Raw genomic sequence first — 10,915 nt, forward strand, 5'->3', positions numbered from 1 at the left:
TTCAACGTGTCTTCGAGTGTGTGGTTTTCTCTCAGACATTGATAGTGAGAGAGAATTTTCGAAAGATAAAGATATTTTATCTGATCGACGATTTTGTTTCTCATGTTCAAATGTTGAAATTATTCTGAGTCTTTATATTTAAGAGCAGGATAGTTAAGTGCTGTAAAGTGGTGTAAGATTTTCTGCTTAGGATCAAATTGAACTCACCCTGGTTTGTGGTGTGGTCAGAGTATTTTTCATTACCTTCTCTAAATATCTGTGAGTGATGTTAGAATAGTTACAAGTGGACCAAATTTTCAAGAAAAAAAAAATATTTATGTAATTTAATATTCATAATAATGAAAATATCAGGAAATTTGTAACAGTTAAAATTAATATCTGGATTTATAGGCCTACGTGTTGTACATAATACTGTATTTTGTATGCCATATCCTAACTCATATTTTCACGAAATATTAATTCAAACCTTCGTATTTCCATTAAATACTCCGTATTCACCGAAATCATGATAAAATAAGCATCGAAATAGAGGTAAAACAAAATCACACCCTTAGCTATAGGGGTGAAATGGAAAGGGAGAGAGTGATTAAGGAAAAAGAAGGGTGTAGTGGTCGCCCTCCAGCAGTCCAGTAGGAACTTCACTCTGCTTCTGTCACTACAAGAATATTGTAGCGACTTCCCTATGTATAACAGCCATATAACACCCTCTCACTCCCTCTTCGTTCTCTCACTGAAACCTCTCGCCAGGGGTTCAATCCTACTTTTAGCAATTCCTACTTGACAAGTAACTTGTGCGTCAATTTAAGCACAACTCAACCAAATTTTGGTATGCAGATTAACGTTAAAAAATATATTCTCGGTTTTTACGAGTGCGAGAGAATTTTTACGAGTAAACGAGAATAACAATAAAAAAAAAATAAAATTATAGGAGGCTCAATGAATCATTAAACACATAGCACGAGCTGTGCCTGCCCATGAGGCGTTATCCTGTAACTATGTCTGTAGCGCAGATGAAATAAAAGTTCGGGTAGATCTGCAGTCTCAGTCGAGCAAAAAAGTCATATAAACATGGGTTTTATTCTGAATATTTTCTGAGTTACACTAATTTGAAGTTGTTTATAAAATACCTATTTTCTTTAGTTATAAGGGTAAAATAATAGGTATTGCAAATGGAGAATGAACTATTCAAAAATATAATTTCTTTAATCGGCTCATATTCTGAAGCTAAAAATGTATTGTTAATTCCTTAGTTGCTTTGTACAATTTTTTTTTTTTTAAGTTTTAACTAAAAATTACATTATTCTTACGCACTTATCACAACAATTGTTACAAATCACACCACATCTAGCAGTTTGATCCTATACAGTTAAGTTTTACATCCTAATGTAAGTCTTAAAGAGTTAACAGAGTAGCGTGAATTGTAACAATTATTGTTGTGGTAAGTGCGTAAGAATAATGCAATTTTGTAGTTAAAAATCGGGGGGGGGGGGGGGAAATTGTACGAAGTAACTATGGAAGTCACAACAAATTTTTAGCTTCAGAATACTAGCCAATTAAAGAAATTATATTTCTGAATAGTTCATTCTCTATTTGTAACATTCCTTTACCCTTAAAACTAAAGAAAAAAAGTTATTTTACAAGCAACTTCAAATTAGTGTAACTCAGAAAATATTCAGAATAAAACCCATGTTCATATGACTTTTTTGCTCAAAATGTCTTCGGAAATTTGCACTGTAAGTGGCGGTAACTTGCTGTGAATCATCCTGTACACCGGTATATATGAACTCCTGGCTTTACTTTCTGTGAATTCCACAATTTCAGACTGGCTCCTGTTTTCATATTTGAATCTTTAATTAATAGAGTAATATCAGTAGATGTTGGTATAACTCGTAAATATTCTCTTTACTCTTCTCGTAAATAGTCTTTACACTTTCAGATGGCAAACGATACAATACTGACATGGAATAAACTTGGTTTCATATGTAACCCCTTTTAACAGCATTACTGGTACCGGTGCTATATAATGTCAGGGTAGTTCAATATTACACGCGGAAACACTTAATCAGTGAAGTGTCATCGAGAAAATGCCAGAGAAAATGTTGGATGAAAATCCAAATTTCTTAGTAATTGCTGGAAAAATTTCATTAAAAAAGGGTCAGTATTAATATTTGATTTTAAAATCCAATAGTTTATTTTGACAAAAAATTGAATGAAATGGGTGCTCGATTCAAAGATCGTCCAAGAAGTGAATAGGTACCGGTACTGTTTAACGTACCAAATAGAGATATATAAAAATTCCCTATACATAAAACCATATGAGATAACCATCTTCTTTTACCAGCTCCTGCAGCCAGAAGGAGATGCAATATAAAATGTAATATTACTGCAGATCATTCCAATAATTAGTATAATATGATGGGACTGTTTATCCAGAATTTGTGTTCTGTCTCGATGAAATAACATGGTTTTGACTTAATGGTTATTTGAACAGCTAGAACAATTGGTACTGGTACTAGAATACAAGAAATACTAATTGTATATATGAAGTTCACTATATGATCTGAAGGTAGGAGCCTGGTGTGTGATTATAGAGTCCGAAGGTTTAGCCCCTATTCTAGACCGCAATGTGTAGCATTACGTTTGTTTATCACTGCACGACACATAAGGTACGTAGGCCTACAGTCAACTCACAAAAACACTCATGCAGCAGGACCTCAAGCTCCAGGCAACCAGGTCAGTCTCATAGGATTTGTCCGAGCGTAATAATATGATTAACTATAGCTTTTCAGTTATTTTCTGAAACTATCACCATTTTAGAATCATCGTAGTTGCCAATGACTGAAGCTCCAAAACAAGGGGACAATATCTCACATATTCTTAATGGGTTACCTAACGGAGCAATTACCACAAACTTGAAATATACATTTTTTAACATAGATGCTCAAGAACAATTGTGAGTACGCAATAATGTCTTTGTGAGTTGACTGTATGTACAGTAGTGGCAAAAAAAAACCGGACTGACCCTTGTAGCTGATTTCAGAGCCTTGTTCACTCCAGAGCACGATAGACTGGTAACTAAGTCTTTCGTGGTTCGAATCCTGCTTGGGAAGGAAACTTTTTTTTTGTTCCTTATTCAAATTTATTCCCAATACTTTTCGATTGCTGGTAAAAATTCATGTTCTGGGAATAGAAAGTTACCGGTAATTAAGTAGTAAAATATCGCTGCAATCGAAAAGTATTGGGAATAAATTTGAATAAGGAACAAAAAAAAGTTTCCTTCCCAGGCAGGATTCGAACCACGAAAGTCTTAGTTACGGTACCAGTCTATCGTGCTCTGAGTGAACAAGGCTCTGAAATCAGCTACAAGGGTCAGTCCGGTTTTTTTTTTTTTTGCCACTACTGTACCTTATGCATGGTGTGGCAATAAACAAACGTAATGCTACATGTTGTGGGCTGGAATAGGCCTACCTGATCCGCTGTTTCATAACGGTTTACTACATCCTTCAATGAAATGAGTGAAGAGGAGAAAACTGAAGGCCATTTCTTGCAAGACGATGCAACTCCATACATTTCAATCATTGGGAATGAAATAGGAGAGTGTTCGGTGACCATGAGATTCCTAGACTTAAATTCCTGTAATTTTTATTTATAAGAGAAATTCAAGACTAGTGAACTTGAACAAGCCATACCCTTTGGGTAAATTAACAGAAAATATTCGGCTTTGGTAATCACAAATTTATAATTTTTTTTCGCTCACAGACATAATCATTTGCTGTGGTGTTGAAGTCAGTCCTGGTAATTTCCTTACAGTTTTCACATTTCGCACCTTTTAATAGTCTTAAATTGTAAAATCTGGGTCTGATGTCGTGTGATGTTTCTGACTGTTTTATTTGTGTCTACAGGAAACTGGGCCTGGATTGCTGACTCTTTGCATCCCTCCAACTTCGCCCTGCATTGTCATCTTACATCTTGCATTATATAAGACCACCTCGCAAAACAAAGGCACTCTGTAAACTAGGAAGCGATGCCACACGTAGTTAGGTACGTCACTTTGAAGTTGTCACTAATCTGGTGTTGGGCTTAAATGAGTGACTCGTTTCTTTTTCTTAAATACTGATCACAAAATGCAATATGATTTATGTTGGTGTTGGTGGGTAAAGAGATTACCATACATTGGTGTACCAATGCAGTTAAAAACGAGGAATAAATTGTGCAAATATATGTTATCTGTGATTATATTTCTATGATCTTTCGATTGTTAAACTAACTTTCATCGGAAATATTTTCATTTTTTTTAATTGTAAAATATACATTCCTCTGGTCAAGTGAAAGCATTCGATTTGTATTGGTTAAGCTATCTTATGACGGAAGAAAAGGTTTGTTTCCTCTTTTTCCCCAGCTTAGAGAAAGAACGTGTGCGAGCATAAAATCACAATATTTCATAATACAACAAAACACAATATGTTTAAACTGACTTATCGGAGACAGTATGGAAAAATATTCTCATTATGATATATCTCTGAAATATCTCAACTTCATGACGTCCTAATTATTATCTGTGTGTTCAATTTTGTTCAGATTTTTAAACATACGCAATATAAAATCAGAAATGAATCAAAATTTATATTTTTTTTTATTCTAGGCGTAGTTAAAAGTTATGTTGAATACTGATTTACAAACATTTTCTAACTTCCCACAAATCAAAGTAACAAATTTTAATTGAATATTCCATTTATATCCGTCAATAGAACAGTAAGTACAATTGCAAATATACACTGCACTATTCATGGTCTTTTAATAAGAATTACTGGCAACGATTCAGTTACATAAAAATGTATCAGATTGAACAATTTCTTTTCATTCGTAATACACTAAATAATTAATCTTTTACCAGTCAGAGTCGTCTGTTCCATGAATTACATAAGGAACCGGTACCAGTAATTGGTTTTGGAATTTTAGTGGATTGAGTACGTGGCGAATAGATGAATTTACAGTGCTGGCAGAATAGTGTACGTGTCTATTTGACATAGATATTGTATCACGAACTATGGTATGCTAAAATTGTGATATTCATTTATATATCTCATGTTCAAGATGGACAACTGAAAATTGATTTTTACACAATTATGTGTGTTCATCATTATTTTTTAAGGGCTGAGCAACAGATTTCTGGTTGAGTAAAGCCCCTAGTAGTTCATTTCTGGAGTTACCGCTGTCAGAGATAAAAAAAAGAGACAATATTTAATTTGTTTCATTATTCTGAAAACAAATATATAACAAAAAGCTAAACAGTGAAAATGATAATGGAAGTAAATACGCTGATGGTACTGTAAAGAAACTTAGGAAAGTATACTGGACAACAGAGTGCAACAAGACATGTCTGCAGATGAACGATTTATTCGACCTGGTTGGCAATTGTGAAAGTGTGGAGAAGAAAAGACAGATTTATCTTAAGGCCTTAAGCTGGTAACACTGTGAAATGTATTTAAAATTGTAGAATTGTGAACGTGGAAACAGTAGTGGTCTATTGTTATCCTTATCGAAATTGGTGTAAGTACACTTGGAATGCCAAAGATGACCTTTATTTGGTATATTTCAATGATCAATTATCGAAACAAATCTGAAGATTTCAAATAAATAATTGATTAAATGGCGATCGAGGATGGTGTGAAGAAGCACCGAAACAGCTGTAAGCTGCACATGCTTACACAATTAACACGAGTAAGATCGCCATTTAATCAATTATTTATATTCAAGTGTTAAAAGTAGTGTACGAAAGATTCAACATGGATTATGAAGATTTTAATTTATGTTCAGAATAAATAAATTCTTTTATTTTCCTCGCAGCCATCAAAAAGGGTACCAATACCTCTACTCCTCATTTCATATTCGAAATCGTTTTCAATACTACCCTTCAATATTTTAGTAATTTTCTATTGTTCACAATCCTTTCCTTTAACATTGTGTTCACAAATGTTACTAATACAATAGACAATGGTGTTATATGTATGAGGTGTAACTCCTTCATTTCTTAAAATAATGATTAAATTGCAATTTTGTTATAATCATTGTCAAAATTATCACTTCCTTTGTTTTGCATGTTCCGCATTGAAAATGGTTTCGATATTGATAAAGCTATGTGCAGTAATTGGGGATACTTTGACAATTTGTTATACTATGTAAGCAAAAATAACTACAGCAACAAAATTACAGTGAAGAATCTATTTCGAATTTTCATTTTACTCTCTGCCAGACATGAACTGCATACAGTAATTTTCCAAATTATGGTATGTAGACTCTTTGACCCTTTGTTTATATTCCTCTTTTTAATTCTGGGACAAACTACTGTTCTCCAGAGTTCACAATTATGAAGGTGAGATGTTACGAAGCTTGAGAGTGGCGTACATATCATGTACATTGCAGCCATTGCTGCTATATAGATCTCGAATATAGGAACAATAGTTGTTCCATTACTTTTATTCTTGCTTGATATTTCTGTGCTTTGAAGCATCGCAGACGTGTGGCATCGCTGCCTGGTCGCAACTCTACATATCCACAAGACTGCTAACTGGCCTCATGACCAAACGGTAAGAGAATGACGCTTGTCGAGCACAGAGGAACGCTAACTTATTGTGGAGAGTTACCACGAATGTATACAGTGAGAGATCAAATTACAGAGTAACGTGGTTATCCAATATCTGTAAAAAACTTTACAAGCATTCAACGTTTCGAAACTATGCATGGACTTCATCCCCAGAGGAAACTAGGAAAGAGAATCCAACAGCCATTTCAGAACTGAATTGGAGAATAGTTCTTGGATTAGGATCTCCTTTTCTAGCTTACACTGATGATGAGGTCCGAAATGTTGGATGTTTATAAGTAGGCTACATCTATGACACAGTACAAATATAGAAAATTTCACGCCACAAATTAAATTCATGTTAAGTGCTGTGCCATTTTTTTAAGATTCTTTTTCAATTGCTATGAGATCTGAATTTCTAGATATCTCAGTCTACCTTATCTCACTCTCACTCTATTCACGTCTGTCTCTCTCTCACACACACACACACACATTTCAGCACCTAACAAAATTTCGGTTGCGCATTTACACAAAATACAAGTATAATACTGGTATCTTTTGCAATACAAGAACTAGATCTATATGTAGAAGGAAGTGAGCAACGATTCTGTGTACAATGGTGAATTATAACCATTGACAAAAAATTTATTCTTTAAACCAGATCCATATAATAAATATTTAATGTGCTGTAGGCCTATCCGCCTGTTATGTATGTACTCACTGTAGTTTTCTGTACACAGTAAAAAACGTTACTGGTACTTATTTCCTCCACTTTTGTCAGATTATTAAACCTTAAAGCCATTCCACAATTGGATACGAGCAGGTGTTTGCCCATTAAGACAGATCTGTTCTTTATTTTACAATTTTTAGTTTTTCAAATAATTGTTAGCAATACGGTATACGGTGAGTTAAATTAAGCATATCTATGCTGCAATCGACCTACATATATCGACATAGTCTTGTTAAGATCTTTTTTAAAAATTCTAATCATACTGGTATTAAGACGTTTACATTAAACTTTTAATTGTATAGAAAAACAATGTTGTAAGTCTAGCATACGTTCCCTCAATGACGACTAACCACTTTTCGCTCTGCTTGGAAAGATACTGAAGGGTTATTGACGAATAGGAAAAGTACTATATCGTCATTCTCTATGCTCGACTTCGCCAACTACAAGAAATGCAGACGGCAGTTTCTTTCTATCACACATTATTTATCTTAATATATTAATTTGTTCTAACTCTTGTTATACTGAAACTTTATGTACCGGTCTAAAAAGTACTACTGTACCAGATATAAAAATTGTTTTCTATCTACATGATCTATTTTTCGTACCATATAAAATCTGTGAACGACATTTTCTACCAACATATATCTATTGTTCTTTGATTTTAATGAATTTTAATTAAATAAGTTAAAATATGTGTTTATATTTGAAAATATATCACTCACAAATAGATAAACGAGCTTTAATTTAATAAATATTTTCTCTTATGTAACAAATATATAGAGTTAAACATTTCCTGAATACATTATTTCATTGACTATTCAAAACAATTTATTTATTTCTTCTTCCCAACCTTATTTCATTCCTTTCGTTCTCTATAAATCAGATGTTTTCTCCCACATTCACCATTTCTACTAAAATCATAACTATTTTAGAATAATTATAAGATATAAGATTTCAATTAAACGCAAAACATATTTCTCTATGAATATCATCTTATAAACAGTTTATTTAGGGATATATCATTACTAACATCTTCAAAGATTGCTGGGTAGGCCTACACTTGTTGGAAAAAAAAAAAAAAAAAAAAAGAAGGGAAACAGCCAATAATGGCCCATAAATTGACAGCAATGTATGAATTAGGTAGGACACCTGACAGAAATGGCAATTAACAGAAGGTAACAGATCAATTTCAGTTGCTATCAAAACACTACTGGTGGACCTACTCTTAGGCACCAAAAATACTGTAGGCCTAATCAGTTTTCACCCGAGAAAATCGCCTGGTTTCAAATAAAATAAATATTTTCATAGTTGGGACAAAAGCTAGCAGAGAAACTTAGAAACTAATACTGTGGGATGCATATAAGATATAGACTTTACGTGTGGCCTATATAATATGAAACTGTATTTAAAACGTCAATAGGGAAACATGGAAATTGTGGATGTGTTTTTAGTTACAAAATAATATAACCATTTTTTTTACTTTAAATTATGATTAAATTGTAATGTATTATCACCCATGTGCATTGTTAATTAGATTAATTTGTAATATCTTAAATTTTTTTCAGTATAGTATATTGCCGATATCAGCAGTTCATTATTCAGTAAGTCTCAATGTTGGTCGCACAAATCTTGTAGAAGAGTCTAAAATCTAGGGGTTTCAGTCACATTCCTAGATCGAGATTGTATTTAAATAAAAGATCGAGTCGATAATGTGAGCAGTATGTACGGTAAATTTCTCGTTTCAATTAGTGTAAGTTGATTTTTGTAAACCAAGCAGAATTTTTATAGTAACAGCGCTAACACATTACTTAAAACATACCGGTAACAACCGAGCTAACAAAACGTTGACAGTTTATATTCCACATAAAGATACTTTCAATCCATTTTATCCATGTTAAATATGGCTCGTTAGATTTCCTTTTCTAATAACGTGAAACGTAACTTGTTACCTGCTATTTCGTAGCACTAATGTAAGCCATCTGTGATATACGAGGATCATTTCCAAAGAAATGCACAAGCTGGAACTGCGTGATGATGTAATAATTATGAGTCTTTTATCATCTATAACCTGATATTTAAGGAAAACATTATTTTTTTTATTTCCTGTCATATCCTTCTGCATCGCAATGCAATGGTGTTCAAAATTGCTATTGTATGGTAAGCTGTGACTCGTGAAAAAAAATGCTCGCATTTTTTCTAGCGAGTGCGTAATGATGAAATTAATGTGATTTTATTTTCTTTTGATACAGTGCTTTTGTTTCTGAAAAATGGCTCTCCAGTAGGCATTGTGGAAGATTCGTCATAGCCTACTGCTACTCCTACTGCCAGATCTTCAAATTTGCTGAAAATATCAATTTGTTTCTTATTGGCAAAAGATAGCTCTGTCCCATTCAAGAATCTAACTCTCTTCATGTTTTCAACTGTATGACAAAGTCAAATTCTAATAGGCTGAGATCTGGGCTGTCTGGAGCATGTAAGATATTTCAGTTGTATTGTATGTATTTTGCCAACAACTCTCCAGACAAGCTGATGGCATGTCCTGAAGAATAAGAACACAGCACTGCAGAGTGTAATGTCTTGTGACATGCATTTCTGTTATAGTTTTTGCAGGAATTATTTTAATATCAAGCCATGACTATAGTAAAAAACTACTTAATCTATCATGATGAATACCTACAATGATTATGTGCGAACACTCGGGTAATCATCTACTTTACTCTGAAAATTTCCTTCTAGAATTTCTTTGGCCTTGGAGTCGCATTAAATGATGCCTCTGCAGGCATCACATTGAACACTTATAGTTTTGCATTAAAAAGAGCAATGTAGTTAATAAAGAACCAGTGTCGTATTCAAATGTTAGGTTACAACTGATGAAGTGCTCGTCATGATTGCAACACCTGTGTGACGGTAGTGTACATTTTTTAAGTAGGTACATGATTAATAAACGAGTGTATATTTAAGGAAAATAATAAGAAATGAATGTTATTCTTTCTTAGCAAATTAAATTCAAGTGGTAGAAGTTCTCTGTGCTCACAAGTTGAAACTCTCTCTGTTTGTTAGCGTGTGTGAAGTGCTTTGACTCGTATACAATATCATCTGAGTGAAAAATCTGCTTTATCACTCCAGTAGGAGAAATGTCATCTCATCGGTGCTGGACAGACCAAGACGCGAGTGTTACAATGCTCAAATCGATGTTCTTGTTATTGGTGTTGTGGTGTAATGGTATAAGTTGGGACCTATGAAATGCCTTGAGGGAATCTTCAATTACTCCTGTACCATCTCTTCTACTTGCGCTGCTCTGATACAAGTAATGCAGTCTGTAACTCTTATTGGAGGAGGTAAAGGGAACTTGATTATTCAGACAACACATACACTTCACAGGAACCATTGCAATTAAAGCTACTTGTTTTATAAAGATTAGGAAGCCCAATGTAAGCAAATGCAACATAGAGCAATTTATATGGTATCGGATTATGGCAATGATCCAACATCCTTGTACTGGTACCAGTACTAACAGTTTGCAACACTAGCATGTTCTAGTTCAATCTTGTGAAAGAATACAATACACACATATTTCAGATGACATAATATTTCCTGACATGATT

General features: G+C 33.6%; 1 protein-coding gene across 4 annotated transcripts in view; it reads left to right on the forward strand.

Annotated features, from left to right (window-relative positions):
- Positions 1-8,401, forward strand: part of LOC138701637 (CB1 cannabinoid receptor-interacting protein 1-like) — a 605,501-nt gene extending 597,100 nt beyond the window's left edge. For all 4 annotated transcript variants that reach the window (XM_069828738.1, XM_069828740.1, XM_069828741.1 and 1 more), the window contains one exon: positions 3,903-8,401. Coding sequence is in view for 1 of the 4 variants with exons in the window: in XM_069828740.1 (XP_069684841.1) it covers positions 3,903-3,924 (22 nt within the window). In the remaining 3 variants the exon portion in view is untranslated. The remainder of the gene's footprint in view (positions 1-3,902) is intronic.
- Positions 8,402-10,915: the final 2,514 nt, after the last annotated feature.

This window comes from Periplaneta americana, chromosome 6 (assembly GCF_040183065.1).
Source record: "Periplaneta americana isolate PAMFEO1 chromosome 6, P.americana_PAMFEO1_priV1, whole genome shotgun sequence".
In the NCBI taxonomy this organism is placed as follows: domain Eukaryota; kingdom Metazoa; phylum Arthropoda; class Insecta; order Blattodea; family Blattidae; genus Periplaneta; species Periplaneta americana.